Source organism: Clavelina lepadiformis, chromosome 6 (genome assembly GCF_947623445.1).
Source record: "Clavelina lepadiformis chromosome 6, kaClaLepa1.1, whole genome shotgun sequence".
NCBI lineage: Eukaryota > Metazoa > Chordata > Ascidiacea > Aplousobranchia > Clavelinidae > Clavelina > Clavelina lepadiformis.
In genome coordinates, this window is record NC_135245.1 from 3,093,804 (window position 1) to 3,110,259 (window position 16,456).

At 39.6% G+C, this 16,456-nt stretch overlaps 1 protein-coding gene across 1 annotated transcript; it reads right to left on the minus strand.

Moving 5' to 3' along the window:
• Positions 1-4,722: 4,722 nt before the first annotated feature.
• Positions 4,723-16,448, minus strand: LOC143461806 (DNA mismatch repair protein Msh6-like). The gene is made up of 23 exons (XM_076959691.1): positions 16,291-16,448; positions 16,111-16,148; positions 15,917-16,023; positions 15,644-15,817; positions 15,071-15,442; positions 14,601-14,871; positions 14,158-14,393; positions 13,848-13,990; positions 13,475-13,637; positions 13,133-13,290; positions 12,925-13,049; positions 12,681-12,816; positions 12,315-12,420; positions 12,069-12,213; positions 7,517-7,706; positions 7,158-7,281; positions 6,857-6,974; positions 6,079-6,323; positions 5,814-5,931; positions 5,611-5,700; positions 5,376-5,530; positions 5,069-5,265; positions 4,723-4,967 (listed from the first exon to the last, which is right to left on the minus strand). Exons 1-23 carry the CDS (start codon positions 16,446-16,448, stop codon positions 4,925-4,927), a joined length of 3,612 nt encoding a protein of 1,203 aa, XP_076815806.1. The 3' UTR covers positions 4,723-4,924.
• Between the last annotated feature and the right edge of the window lie 8 nt (positions 16,449-16,456).

Here is a 16,456-nt window from a genome sequence, read left to right on the forward strand (position 1 = left end):
AACATTGGTTAGAAAATAGTCAGCGTAAAACTGGCAAAGTTTCCAAAAACTTGCTTAAGTAGTTGTACAACGAGGGTCTAACGACCATCCCATAAACAAGAGATTTACTTCCAACACCAAACGATCCGGGTCGGCTCCTCATGTGAATGAAATGTGTCAGACAACATGATAGATTTTCTTGAAATACACGTAAACGAAAATCAATTGTGTGGAGCAGGAATTAGGAAACCAAGATGAATATAGGAAATCAAGCCACAAAAATAAACTGTTCTCATCTTATTATGAAACATAGGCCTATTATACCTGCCAAAACAAAAGAAAGATATTGCCACTTCAAATATATAAATCTTCTAAAGTCAAAACGACAGAAACAAGAAAAAGCCTAGGCGCAATTTCGTGAGTAATCTACTTTTACCCATATTATTTTTCTTATTATTCTGTTTCTTAAAAAGAAATAACTTACAACTTAGGCTATGTGTTTATGTATGCTTACGTGGCACGCTAAGCAACATAAAACGCTTCTTAACATTAGCGGTATTGATCTCTTTTGATTAAATTTCAAATTTTTAGAGTGGGCACTTTCCACAATGTCGATAGCGTGAAGCGACAGTTAATCGAAAGACAATTAATCGAACGACAGTTTATCGAACGACAGCTGATCGAACCGACAGTTGATCGAATCGACTGTTAAAAGAACGACAATTTATTAAAAGAACCACAATTTATCGAAACAACTGACGATATGCACTGTTAAAAGAACGACAACTGACGAAGTGCACATTTCAATCGCATTCATTTATTTACAAGTTGTGTGCAATTGCTCGAAGATAAGTGTTTATGTCAATATTCGTTGAGTCATAATTTTCGACTATGCTCTTCAGCCGTTGGTTGACAGCGTCGTAGCGCTTCTTCCGAGGTGGGCCAGCAATTCCAGCATTCAATTGCTCAATGAAGATTTCGTTGGAACCTTGTTCCTGCTTAATTTTTTTGACGAGTCTGCGAAGCGTCGGATGGGATATTGAGACACGCTTGCTGAACGCATTGTGCCATCCTTCAATACTATTATTCGTTCGTGGAAGGTCATCTTGAACCCGGTGGAAGACATTCCAACACCGGATAGGAAATAGAGGTTGACGACGATTCCTGCGACGCAATCGTCCAATCCAAGTAGTTTCGAAATAGTCAATGTATTCAGACAAGTGCTGCTCATCGTCGTCACTGAACGTGGCCAGGAAGTCCTCGAACCGTTGTACAACGTCTTCAGGCGGAACGAATGCCAGTGCCTGGAAGCATTTTATGCGAAGGGCGTGCTCGGCATCTTCAGTGAACCACCGCTGCAGAGAGAGGGCCTGAATTTTCCGGAAGCTACATTGGCCAAAATGAAAAAGGCAGCCGAGAATTTCTGCCCGAGGGAAGCTGGAAGAAAGAGCATTATATGCTGCCATTTCAAAGTCTATTGTTACCGTTTCTGGGGCTATTCCTGGTCGGCGACCAGGTCGCTGTTGTTCCAATAAACAAAAGATGCGATTGTACACAGCTTCAGATTTGTTCTCTGTGACGGTGTATACGAGTGGCACCGTGCGATTTTCATTGACCAGCGCGTATATCGTGTACAGCTGGTATCCAAGTGGGGCAACATCAAATGTACCGTCACAAAACCAATTAGCGCAGTTGTTCAGTATATCCAGATTCTTTTGAGACGCAAACATATAAAATTCGTTCTGATCGTCTTCCTCGAGAACAAAGGCTTCTCCCCTCGGTGTCACGCGGAGTTCATCCATCAAGCCGTTTCCTTCTGGACATACGCGCTTACGCTGTATCATCCGCTGTAAGGATGTTTTTTCAGGGAGAGCACCAGCGGTCGCTAAGGGTATATCCTGCGTTTCGCTCTGAATGATGTTTGAGGTACGTTCATCTGACTTGACTGCTCAATCTCGCATGCTGGCTTTTGCTCTCGCAACTATAACACGTGCAGGGTTTGGTGGATGACTGTGTTCACATGGTGCTCTCATGAGGCTGTCGTCCTCGGCTGTAGATACACGGCTTTTACATTTGAGGTAGTCCTCACATCTCCAGTAAGTTACGCCATTTTTTGTTTTGTCACGAACGTACATAAAACCGTTCAAGGCCAACTTTCGTTTGCCTTTCTCACTTGAAATGAATTCCATTTCGAAATATATACAATCGTTATTCACGTGGAAAAAATTACAAGCATTCGTAAGATGTCTAAAATCAAATAGTGTGGAAGTCTAAGTATACACAATATGCTCAAATAATGTAATTATAATAGTCATATAACTTCCCATAAATAAATGAAATATTACTTGTTAAATATGAATTTATAGCACAGACTACGGTAACACTTTTTCCCTTCTAGCAGTTAGTCACTTTACTTACTTACTGGATGCCTCTCGCAGCAACGATTTTTCAAGGCTTAGTCTATAATTCAGGGGTCGGCAACCTTTTGCTAGTCACGGGCCAAATGTCGAGTGTACAACTCTTTGGCGGGCCGGAATTTTCATTAATACTATAATTCACACTCACTTCAGTATATTACGCTACATTGCTGCAATCTCAATCATACCAATCACAAGAAGAGCAAAATATATGTATTCACACTTCAACAACACAGCATTAATGTGACACTTGATGCTGCTTGCTTTGTGAAAGTTTTTCAACATCTGGTGACAAGTCAGATGAAGCAAGAACCAGAACATTTTCTAAATAGGCGTCGGAAATGCGTGATCTTAGCTTGCTCTTCGTGAATTTCATTGTTGAAAACATTTGTTCACATGTGTACCTGCTACCAAACATCGATGCCATTTCTTTTGCGCTGTTGGTCAAGCTGGGATAAAGACCACTTTCAAGAAGCTACTTTTTGTAAAAGTCAAGCAGCGATATGCCCCTTGGTATGAAATTTTGCCTTCAATTCCTCACTCTTTGTATCTATAACGACTAGTCTAGTCTACTGTACAGACAATCTCGTACTTAGTACTAGATCAGGGGCGGGCAACATACGGCCCGCGGGCCGGACCCGGCCCGCGACGAGATTTTGAGCGGCCCGCAGGCAGTTTCCGGTCTTACATGATAATGTGGCCCGCGGTCACAGTCTGCCCCAATCGGCGTTATAACGTTAATAAATTCATTAAAGACTGTTTTTGGTCTCTATGCTTAAACTTAAAGTTTACATTAAATACGATTTATTCCTTGTATAGGTGGATAAATACACGATTAATGTATCAATTCAGGAATCCGGCCCGCCAAGTACTTCATTTTCCCATATCGGGCCCGCCGACTGGGTAAGTTGCCCGCCCCTGTACTAGATACTAGTCTACCGCCTTCGCACCAGTTTTATGGCGTAACAATAGACTAGTACGACGTACTTATGGCGTAACAATACCACAATTTTTTCAAACAGTGCTAATGCTAACACTGCAGTTTGAAACTCAATAAGAAACGGCGGGCCGTATTCTTGTGATAACCAATTAATATGTCTCGAGCCGGACGATTTCGCATGGCGGGCCGGATCCGGCCGCCATGCGAAATCGTCAACTTTATGATATGAATATAAATCGTCAACTTCATGATATATACATCACAATTCATTAATGCACACCATTACAAAGACCGCACATCACAATGGCTTATTGTCTCAATGTTTGAGAAACACGCAATTAAGATCCGAGGCTGACGGTCGCGGGCCGAATTCCCGTTTTGTTCAATAGGCTACCATAAGATAAACTCATTTGTGGCACAGTGAGACGGGCGGAACAAACTAATCTCGTGTGCTGGATTTAGCCCGCGGGCCGTAGTCTGATGACCTCTGCATCATATCTAATCTTCTCCCACACTGGTCCCAGCTACCTGAAGCTTTGCGCTACGTCAGCAGTCTGGCTCCAAATGATTTTGACTGCGGGCGCCAAAATCAAAATATTTAGTGTCGGAAAGTCGCATGCAAAGAAAAGGAGCGTTAAGAGTTCGAAAGAAAAGCGATCAGTCACGCTAAAACGCAGATTCTTACTGTTGCGTAGCAAACGCGAGAGCGCTTGAAAGTAGAGATGCGCCAAAATTTCGGCAGAACGTAGGCCTACCCGATAAAAATGCTTAAAATCGGTTTTCGATCGAATATTTACTAGCGCAGCCCAATAATAAACGTATCTACACCTTTGTGTATTAATCTACTTATCGAGACGTTGAAGAATTACAATTTCTTTATCCAGATACATTTGGTTTGTATCATTCCTATAAACGTCTTGTGCCTACGAGTGGCTATAATTCCCAGGATGGAGTTTCTTTTTATTACTCATGTGCACAGCTACATCTTACGCTGACTCACGTGCACGACCACGTTGTTTCAGTACGAGCAAACACACCACCAGTCGTTTCTTGTATTAGTAGTGGACCATTCAACTTAGTGGGTTTGTTGTTGGAATGGTATGTTTATTGTTTATCTTCGGATTGAGGAAAGTCTTTACACGACTTACAGCCCGGCAAGGTGCACCACTTCTCATTCACCAAGACGCGCCCGTGCTAACCTGTCATCTTCATGTCACCAAGTTGCGTTATTGAAATCATGCACGTTTTAACTTCTTGGTGCATGTTCGTTGATTTGTGAGCAATTGGGCATTCTCTACTCATGTTATAAACGGTTGGAACCGTTATTTTTCGCTCCACGCTATCAGTTGCGATAAACGATACGATGTCCATACATCTGAGCAAAGATTTCGAAAAAGAAAATTTGTATTGCAACTTATGAATTTGCAGGTTTGTTACGTCAGCATGAAAGACGTTTCACGACGAGCTGCATTTTGGCAGATAAAGCAAGAAAGGCAGCTTGAAAAAGTTTTCGAAACCGGAACATTTTGTTTATAAAGAAAGGAGCTGATCAGAAGGTTCAGTGAACTTGTCTGTTCACACCGAGCCCTTAAACGCTTCCAATTTCCGCGACATCTTTGTAGAAGAGCTCTCTAACAACAAAATAACATAATTAACCAACGGTAAACGCCACATGACAATACTTAAAAAAGCTAATGACGAAACAAATACGATTATTCGTTAAATCAACAACCTAAACGTGGCAAGATTTTTCTTGTTTGATTCCAACTCCGCGGCTTTGACGCGAGCCAGTTTGACGACGTCATCAGAAACACTGGCAAGGGAGGCGGCGTGGAACCCATAACTTTTCGGGCAGGCGCCGGACGCGAGTTTGTAGAGGAAAGTGAGAACTTCTTCGACCGTATCATCGCCGTCCTCAACCATACATGCCTCAAACGTAATAGAATTCGTTATTGTATACACTTTACGGAGTCAGTTGCCTTATAGATAAGTTCTAGGTGTTTTGCGATGCATTTACGAACTCATCATCATAAAGTTACCATATGACCGAGTTGGATATTGCAGTGTGGAGCAACATCGTCAACAAGGGTACGGTAATGAGTGGAAAATATGGTTCTGCATCGAACGTTTTGAGCTATGTCTTCTAAGACAGCAGATGCGATGGCTGTTCCATCATATGTTGACGTGCCTCTGCCTGTATAATGTACGGTCAATTAGCTTGTGCGCAAACGCTACTTCACGGTTTACAAACGGTTAAATTCTGTGATTTAGTACCCAGCTCATCCAGTAACACCAGGGAATCTTTTGTAGCGTGTTTCAATATACTGGAAGTCTCACTAAGCTCAACAAAAAATGTACTTTCCCCTATAAATTAGAAACAATTACTTTAGCTTAGGTTTATGTATCAGCAATACAGGGCATTTAGCAGCAATTCTTTACTAAATTTCAACTTCGATATTTATTTGATCCTGTTGTACCTGCCATGATCCTGTCAAAAGCACCGAGCCTGGTAAAGATTCGATCGCATGAAGTAAAACGGCACGACTGGGCAGGAACACGACACCCAAGCTGTGCTAAGACAACCAGCAATCCAACCTGGACAGTGGACATGCAAACAATTAGAAAAAAAGAAACGTTTTTCCTCGCTTTCTAAAAGGCTATTTTAAAATGCACCAACACGCAGTATTCACACTTGACAGCCAGTGATCAGGTACATCACATACTAAAACGTTTGCAAGCAACCTGTCGCATCAAAGTCGACTTTCCACCCATATTTGGCCCGGTGAGTAACATGCAGAGAGAACTGTAGCACTCAGGGATTTCCCCGCCGTCCCTGTCGCAACCAAGCAGAGTGTCGTTGGGAATGAATGCGTCACTGAAGATAGTTTTGGTTACGCACGGGTGCCTTGCTTCTCTTACGTCAAGCAGCGGCTGACTATATTCATCCGGCATTAAGACCTCGGGACGACACATTTCTCCGTCAGCACCTTCACCATTATGACAAATATAAATGTTTGTAAAAGTGGAAAATGTAATGATAGTCAATTTAAATTATCTATTGTGTGTAATGTCTTGAAATTAATTAGATGTCTATGTTGTCAATAAAGATCGGGACGCTTGCAGCTGTCGCACAGACTCGTTAAGTAAAACGGGCTAACTGTAAAAACAGGAATCATTACAGCAAACATGATTTATTTTGAAAAACAACTAAATCCATACTTTCAGACAGTTTACATTAAAATGCTAGACAATTAAATCCTATTAATCTCATTACACCTAAAGTGATGTGCTGATATTTACAGCAGAATGCACGCAATAAGAACATGACATTAAAAAATTGTCACGCCTGTGTCATGTTTTAAATATCCCGCATTGTAATACACACATACCTCCAAGGATGGGAGTAAAACATTTCTTTGGCTTAATCAGTTACTTGGAATTAGATGAACATGTTACGCAGAACTTTTGCTAATGTTTTTATTGCTAAAGATCGTTCACATATAGACGTAGTTCCACTAACCTTTGCTAAATTCAGAAAGGCTGATCAGCACATCTGTCTGTCCCAGGAACTGTATGGCAATTTTCCACATTTCAAAATCTTTACTAAACTCTCGGAATATAATTGCCATCGAGTCAGCCTACAGTAGAAGATTTAGTTAGAAGCAGCAAGTTGATGAGTTGTTACAATTACAACTGGTATCAGAAGCACTAACGCTTTAAAAAAAAGATAGGGGCTAAAAAGATAAAAATAAGATTTTATAAATATAGATAAGATACATATTAACATATTTTCGAAGAGAAACGCAGAAAATCGGATTTACTTGTGCAGCGTCTCGATGGGCTTCAGCAGCTTCAATTTCTTTTAACAACTCTTTTGTCGCTTCTGTTCGAAAACTTTTGAAGCCTTTTCTTTGTCCGCTGATCTCGTAATCATGTGATACCTTCCTAAAGAAACAAACACAAGGGGATGTGCATTTTATAGTAAATCTATAAATCACTAACTTGCAAATAAATAGAAAATTTGACAGTTTGACAGATTTGGAGAACAGGTTTAGGAATTGGTTACACAATCAAGAATTGATTTACAAACAGCTTTGCATCACTAAATCAAAACATATACATGCAGTAAAATTTGAACAAAAGAAAATCTAAGCAAAATGTAAGTAATAAATTCACTGACCTGGTTGCCACATCAGCAGGAATTTCGAGCTGAAAGCGTTTGTTTCCTGTTCCCTTGTAAATTATCTTAGCGCAGGAAAAGATTTTCTTTTGTTTGTTCAAGTATTTTTCAGCTCGATTATTGATGGATTCAAGATCACAAATAGCTTGATCATATTCTGGGTTTGTGCCAGCATTGGGTATGATTTTGCCTGGAACAGAAAGCGAAATTTTAAGTTTCAGAAAATACTGATCGTTTAGCATTAATGTATATTGTAATTTAATTTGTTCCTTTAATTTATTACTGGTAGGTTTATGTTAAAATAGATCAGAGAGAGTGAAAAATAACTGAAAATTGTTATACGTAACCCATAAGCTATATCAGGGGTTCTCAACCTTTTTTTGACATGATCTAATTTTTCTTCATTTTGGACGCTTGCGACCCAATCTTTGCCTTACCATATCACAAATTAATGGCCTGTAATTAACATCCTCAGCACTCAGAACATGAAAATGTAACTTAGACCTCAGCTCTAAATCAGGTGAAATCAAAATACTGTACACGACAACATAATACGTTGCAAATAAAACATCAAACGCTGATATATAATAACAACAACATATTTATTTTACCAGCTTGCTAAAGCAAAAACTTCTTTGAATGCACCATTCTTGAAGAAATTCATTCTTGGTCTCAAGGGGTAGTACCTTTCAACAGATGAACAATAGCCTCTCTGTACACTGGTCCCCCATCCCAGGTTGCCTTTTGGCAACAAGACCGTCCCAGAACCTACACGTGGTGAGGCTGTTTTTGCTAATCTGGGCGGATCTAGAGGGGCGAACCTCAATAAAAACACGTAGACACTCCAAGCTGTCTTTAGGCGGATGAGTATTTTACATACCAACGGCATGCTTGGTTGGCGCCAGGAAGGGCATTCGGCCATAAAATTATGCACCAAAGTTTTATGTTATTTAATGCAGCGACAATTTTATCGTCATGGTTTCCAACTGTGGGCCCCCTGCACAATTGGAGCTAATAGTACTACGGGGAAGGAGATGTCTGTGTCGGTTAGTAAGGGAGATCTAATGACGGACCCTGGGAAAACCTCTAGGGAAACCAGGATTCCTGACGCGGCTTCACGAAAACTGAAGCAGACCCTCAGATTTGCTACAGCTAATGTGGGATCACTGACGGGAAGGAGTGCAGAAGTGGTAGACATGTTGTATAGAAGGAAAGTGGATGTTGCTGGTTTGCAAGAAGTGAGGTACAAAAATCATGGTACAAGGACAGTGAAAGGGGGTGAAGGAACCTACAAGTTGTTCTGGAGTGGCAACTCCACAGCTCATGGTGGAGTTGGAGTAATGGTTACTTTAAATCTGGTGAAACATGTGGTTGAGGTCAGGCGGGTCAATGCAAGGTTGATAGTAGTGGAAATTGCAATCGGAAACGAAGTGGTTACTTTTTTGTCTGTATATGCTCCCCATTGTGGCTGTAGCACTGAAGAAAAGGAAACTTTCTATGATAAATTGAGTGAGGAAATGCTGAAAGCACAGGGGAAATGCGTGGTTCTAGGAGACTTTAATTGTCATGTCGGAAAAGAAAGCGATGGATATGATGGTGTGCATGGGGGATTTGGTCATGGCCTCAGGAATGTTGATGGAGAGAGAATGTTGGACTTTGCAGATAGCTTTGGATTGAAAATTGTCAATACATGGTTTAAAAAAGATGTGGAGAAACTGATAACTTACGAATCTGGCGGACACAGAACTATGATTGATTATATTTTGGTAAGAAAGGAGGAGAAGGTGAAAAATGTGAAGACAATCCCAGGAGAAGAGGTTATGATGCAACATCGTTTAATGGTAATGGATGTTCTGCTCAAGAAAACATTTTATGAGCGAAAGGTAATGGTAAACAAGATCAAGACATGGAAGTTAAAGGAGACAAACATTCAAAAGGCAGTGAAGGAAAAGGCAAGACATGTACTCACTGAAGACTTGGAATGGGATGAGGTCAATAACAGAGTGGCAAAGATTGTAAAAGAGGTATGTGGAGTGTCCAAGGGTTCTGGCCGAAAAGAAACTTGGTGGTGGAACAATGGTGCTGTCAAAAGGGCTCTGAGAGAGAAAAAGGAAAGTTACAAAAAATGGAGAAAGGAAAGAAGTGAAGGGGCAAGAGCGGAGTATGTAAAATATAGAAATAAAGCTAAGAGAGAGGTTTCAAAAGCAATGCATGAAGAGGCAAGAAACGAGCCACAAAGGATTGAGGAAATGAGAATGGAAGAAAGGATGAGACACATCTATCGCATGGCAAGAACAAAGGCAATGTGTTAAAGAGATATTGTTGGTAACCCTTGCATGAGAAGTCAAGATGGACAGTTACATATGCAGCTGGCAGATAAGTTGAGGTTGTGGAAGGAATATTGTGAAAAGTTACTGAATGAAGAAAACCTGTGGGATAACACACTAGAATCTAAGGAAAATGTTGGACCCGTGAAGGAAATCACAGTTCAGGAGGTTGGGAGAGCGATGTGCAAAATGAAAATAGGTAAAGCAGCTGGTCCAAGTTGTGTGCCAATAGAAGCAATTCGGCTATGTAATGTGGAGAGCATCCTAGCAAAGATTGGTAATGGTATGATGAATGGGGAGGGAATGCCTGCAAGTTGGAGAAAGAGTGTGTTGGTTCCTTTGTACAAAGGGAAGGGAGATGTGAAGGAATGTACCAGTTATAGAAGCTTGAAAATGCTTGAACATGCAATGAAGGTTTTGGAAAGAGTTTTTGAGGAGCGAATTCGTGAGAGAGTTGAAATTAGTGAGATACAAATGGGCTTTATGCCAGGAAAAGGTACAGTTGATGCCATGTTTGCTGTGAGACAATTGATAGAGAAATACGAAAAGGTTGGGAAGGAGCTGTATTTCGTGTTTGTTGATCTGGAGAAGGCCTTTGACCGTGTTCCCAGAGAAGTGATTTGGTGGGCTTTGAGGAAGAAAGGTGTGATGGAACCAGAAGTTAGAGCGGTGATGGAGATGTATAAGGAAGTTGAGACATCTGTGAAACTCGAAGGCGAAATGTCAGAATGGTTTAAGGTAGAAGTGGGAGTCCACCAGGGTTCAGTGCTAAGCCCATTGCTTTTCGTAATTGTTATGGATGCTCTGACACATGATTTGGAAACAACAATGGGAGAGTTCTTGTATGCTGACGATTTAGTTCTCGTAGGAGATAGCTGGAAAGAGGTGGAGGAGAAGTTTGTTAGATGGAAAAGCGCACTGGAAAGCAAAGGTTTGAAGGTGAACATCAATAAAACGAAAGCGATGAGAATTGGTAGAAAATCATCGAAGGGAGTAGTCAGTACTGTTGATCCATGCGCAATTTGTGGGAAGAGAGTAGGGAGAAATTCCATTCAATGCAGAAAGTGCAAGTATTGGGTGCATAAGAGATGTTCAGGTATCAATGGAAGGCTGACGAGTGGAATGAATTACGAATGTGGCAGATGTAAAGGTTGTATTGGTGATGAAGAAGAGAAGAAATATGTGAAATTGGGAAGTGATGAGATCGAGCTTGTTAAGGAGTTTCGTTATTTGGGGGATATGATAGGGGAAAATGACAGTACTGGCAGGGCAGTGACGGCAAGAATACGCGCTAGTTGGAAAAAGTTTAAGGAATTGTCTGGTACACTCTGTGGCAGACTACTCTCTACCAACCTGAAAGGAAGGCTGTATAAAGCATGTGTAAGAAGTGTGATGTGCTATGGAGCTGAGTGCTGGGCGATGAAGAAGGCTGATATCAGGCGAATGCAGACGACAGAAATGAGGATGATTCGAATGATGTGTGGTAAGACACTACGAGATGGGATTACCAATGATGTGATAAGAAGGTGGACATGTGTGGAAGATATTGAAGAACATCTGAGAGGACATCGTCTGAGATGGTTGGGGCACGTTGAGCGAATGAATGAGGAGAGCTTAATAAGAAGAGTACAACATAAGATGATTGAAGGAAAGGTGAAAAGGGGAAGACCAAAGAAAACATGGGAAGAGACGGTGAAGGATGATATGAAAAGGAAAGGTTTGAAGATCGAGGATGCCATTAACAGGGGAAAGTGGAGGAGTCGCTGCAGACAACTGGTCGACCCTGAATTTGTTTCGGGATGAAGACCAGGCCTGAACAACAGGCGAATGGTAGATGATTCTTGAAGAAAGGCACAGTGTTTCTTTGTAATTTCGTCATAAAATGTAACGCGACACAACAAACGCTGATTAAAAATGTCACGGGCTGTTTAACAAAGGTTATGGCTATGCTGGTTGATGACTAAGAAACGTATATTTGCGATTTCAAGCGTGTTGGATCAAAAAAAACAAGTAGTCATGTAAGAAACATCTGTTGACTCAGATATGGGCTGCAACCAAAAGATTAAACGACCCAACGGATAATGCACAACGACCTAACTTTGGGTCGCGGCTCATAGTTTGAGAACCCATGGGCTATAAGGCAAAGTAAAAGTACATAAAAGATACACCAGAGTAGTGTAATCTCATTGCATCATATTTTCCTCAAGGATTCAAAGCATACTTACCAGTTTCTTTCGCCTTCTTGTGATTGAAAGCTTTCTTCCAATGAGATAATATGTTTTCCAAGTCAGGAAAAGCACCATCTCCCCCTTCCCTTGATAGACCAAGGATTCTTCGAAGTAAATCGGATTTAAAACTGCCGATTTGGTCCTTTAAAAATATGTTAAGATTAATTTCAACGCCTTTACACAAGAAAACAAATAAAATTTGTCTGAAACAGTTGGTGCGCTTAGCACCTTTAAGCTAAGCACCTGCAATTTCTTTAAGCAAGTGAATGCGATTTCATAATGTTCCAACACGCACATGAAGTCAGAAATTTTTCTCTTGCTATATATTTTTTCCTCATACAGAATTGCCCTGAACAAATAGAACACCATTAGGTGATCATAAGTTGGTTATATTATGTACAGCACATTATGTGTGTCACACTAAGATTTCCTACTAGCAGATTTTCTTTTCATTTGATTTAGTCAACTTGCCTGCTCTCATGTCTTATTACATTAAATAGATGTAAGACCAGCTTATTACATGTCTCTGTCCTCAAAGCTTGCAACAAAGCCAAAAGCGAGTTGAAAATAAAGTAAAAAGATTTCAAATGCAAGTTGTAAAAGCAGCACCTTGAATCTGGATGATCATTCTGACGCATCCCCTTTGACATGCTGTGGATCTGAGCTAACATCCGTTCCAAATCTGGCATCTTTGTGAGCGTCACGATCAGTGAAGACGCAACCTCTTTATTTGCAATCAGATCATCTAAAAATATTCCACATTTCAAATATCTTTAGTTATTCTTGATAAGAGTAGTTATTCTTCTTGTGTTTAGATCATACGGGAAACTGTGCTTAAAGTCTTGATTTTTACCTATAGCATCCAATCGTGCATTAATGATGCTGGGATGACAAGGTGGAGAACAAACCCACTGACGCAGGAGTCTTTTTCCAAATGGAGTTTTGCAGTGGTTCAGTTTCTCAAGTAAACTTCCCTCACTTAATAAAATATAAATCACATCACAATCAGAAATTAGAGTTGGAAAAAAATGATAGTCGGTTTCAACGAACACAATTGATACCTTGATCCTTTGCTGTTGTGAATTATTTCCAGATTAGAAAGTGTGGCACTGTCCAATACCATCACTTGGTTTAAGCTTGGAAATTCTTCCTTCCTTTCCTTCACTGTAGTTTGTTCTTCTTTGCATTCGTACATTTGAAATTGTCGCATTGATATTATCTGCCATTACAAAAAAATATGTTAATTATGTGTGTTCCTGATTGGTTCAATGAAATATGCAATGGTAGTAGTAGTCAAATACAAAAATTTGTCTATTTTCATCTGGACACAGCCTTTGAAAAAACTTAAAATAAAGATAACTCAGTCGTTGTGGAAACGATATGTTGAAGTTTGGCATATTTACCTCAAAATCAATCAAGCATCGTTTTAAATAATACACGCAAGCACCCAGGGAACTAATTGCTAACTCAAACTCAGTTTTTGCCAAAAATCCTAAAGCACTGGTGTCTGACTTCATGCTCGTCAATAATTGTGGCCACATTTCTTCTTCATCTTTCACAAAGTATCTACAAAGAAGTGACAAATTTTGTGAATTGACGAATTAGACGATGACGAATAAAATGAACTGGAATGTACACAAAAGACAGGAATTCTGCTGGGACCGACAAAAATTTGACGAATAAGGCGAACTGACGAATTAAACGATGACAAATTCTACTCTATTTCATACACAAATAAAGATTTAAAAAAACTTTTATTTGCAGCATGATACCTACTTCTCATTTGAAAGAGTTTTCAAAGTTTTTGTGGCATCCCAAAATTGACTGCCACTCACTAAACCATTTTGAAGAACAGAAGCCAAGCCAGTATGCAGTATTTTGTGAAGTTCCGCAGAGATTTTTCCTTTCTCAAACAGAATCTACGGCAACAAAATGTTATGATAAATCCAACATTTTCAGAAGTTAGTTACCAAAAAAGATATCATTACATGGTGCCAGTGTGACAATATCAATACAGTACTCACAACTTTACAAGACAGAAAAGAAATAAATCAAAAGACTTTGAAGCCTCAAAAGGACGACAAACCTGACAAGGGTAGTAATGGGCAATCATGGTTCGAAATCTTGAGCAATAACGGTCATCGTGAAATTGACCGAGGTAAAATGTGCCGACAGTCGTGTCCAAAAAGCAGACGCCAAACTCACGACATATGTTTTGCTTTCCATCAAGATGGTCGACACTTCTCTCGCAAACCGCCAATAAGAAGTTATGTTCGTGGTTGTGTATCCTTGCCTCTTCCCATGCATTTAACATCTGGGTGCCTGTACAATGCAGAGGACCATGAAGAAAATTAAAAAGAAACTTTGCTATTCGTGAAATCTACAGATACGTATACAACATCTATATATTGCAATAGAATACCCCATTACCATTCTATTTGCATTAACAGAAAACCTACTGAACTAAATGCTATAAAACACATCCAACTAAATATTGTACGTATAAGTAGAAAAAATTCAAAAGTTTACCTTTTGTTGTAATGCGGCACACTTCCCTTCTGAGTGTCTTTTCGTACTTCGGAAGACTTCTGCCTTTAATCCGCTGAGCATTCTGCTCAGGAGTCTCTGTTTGTTCCACACGAGCTATTGTGTAACCTTTTTGTACTAATGCAGATGAATAACGGCCAAATGCCACTTCTGGGAAACCAGAATGAGCAAAGTTTCCCTTCATGAATGTCAAGCCCAGTTCTTTCACTCCAACCACAGCATCCATGTGATAAAGCTCGTAAAATTTTCCTACCTATGTGACAACCACGAAAGATGTTATGTTAAATGTAAATATTTGTAACACAAGTATGCACATTTGTAATAATTGGGAAAGTGGCTTAGTTTTTTTCATCAAAATATAAATTACAAATGGTATAAAATATAACTCACGGTGGGACAAATATGCAGCCTATTTTAATTCTCTAAAAGGCAGAAAACACTCTCTTACTCACCTTGAAAAACAAAATAACATCATAATTCTTAGACTTGATAGTCCACCATTGATGCATAGCTGGAGTTAGTTTGGCAAGAAAACTCTGCGGGATTTTTAAAGTTGATTTATCATGGTCTGGATTATTTGGTTTCCTTCCTTCTATGTCTTTCACGTTTTCGGGAAAAAGGAAGTCCAAAGTTTCATGAAGATAAACATTTCGACCATCTGACGAGCTGGTCGACTGTGAATCCACTGCTTGGAACGACAAGAGTTTGGATTTTGTTTGAGTGAGCTTGGGAGCTGATGTGCTTGGTCTTTTACGCTTTGTACCAGTTTTTACCGGAATATCATCTTCTTCTTGCTCCTCTTCTGCGGAGCTCATTTTTTCACTCTAAACAAGCGACTTTGTTTTAATTTTCCAACTCAGATAAATTTCACATTAAAAAAAGTTGCAAGTTATACAAAAACGGCTGTTTCAAATATCTACCAACTTAAACCATAAACAAATCTTACCTAAAACAATATTTAGACCTCACCCAACACAATCCACCTATTGCATTATTGTCTACTAACCTTATTTTATTTGACTTACCACACCAGATTCACTCGAAGTGCTTTCATTTTCTTGACTTCCTTCCCCGTCTGGTTTATAATTGTCGTCCTCATCGTTGGAAATGTTGTCGTCTTCATCGCTCTCTATTATTCTACGATATTTTTTCCCTGTTCGAGCTCGCAACCGATTTGATTTTGAGCCAGGACTCTTTTTCTATAAATTTTCGAGTAAAATTTACACTGTCTGGTGATTTCTGGTAATTATCATACTGGCATATACACTTTGCAAAAAAAGAAAATAGTTAATACAAACTTCTCGCATCGCTAAACAATCCATTTCCATTTCTTCAACAGGGTTTGTTTTCTCTTCAAACATTTCTGATTCCTTTTCGCTCATTTTCAACTTTTTCGGATTATTTACTGAAAAAAATTAAAAAACAATAAAATCACATCAATCCCAAATAACAGGCACTTTTATTATATTCAAAATAAACACACGCAGGATACCATTTTCAGTGTCTGCATTTTCCTTGCCATCTGCTTGTCTGCAAAACAAAAGAAAAAAAACTATTTATTTGCAGAGTGGTTGTATCAGGAACTGTAATTATAATTTTAATGTTGCTTGAAATATGTATGTAATCAAAGTACATTTTAGCAGATGAATCAACTGCTGCACCTATTTTATACCTGTCTTTAGGAGAAAATGGTTTATTTTTTTTTAATCCACTCGACAATGGTGACGCTGTGCTAGAAGTTGGTTTTGGTTTGTCTGGGGTGCCACCACCAGATTTGTTCTTTGTTGATGGCGATTTTATAAAATAGTTAAACAGCGTAGTTTTTGGCATCTTGCCCT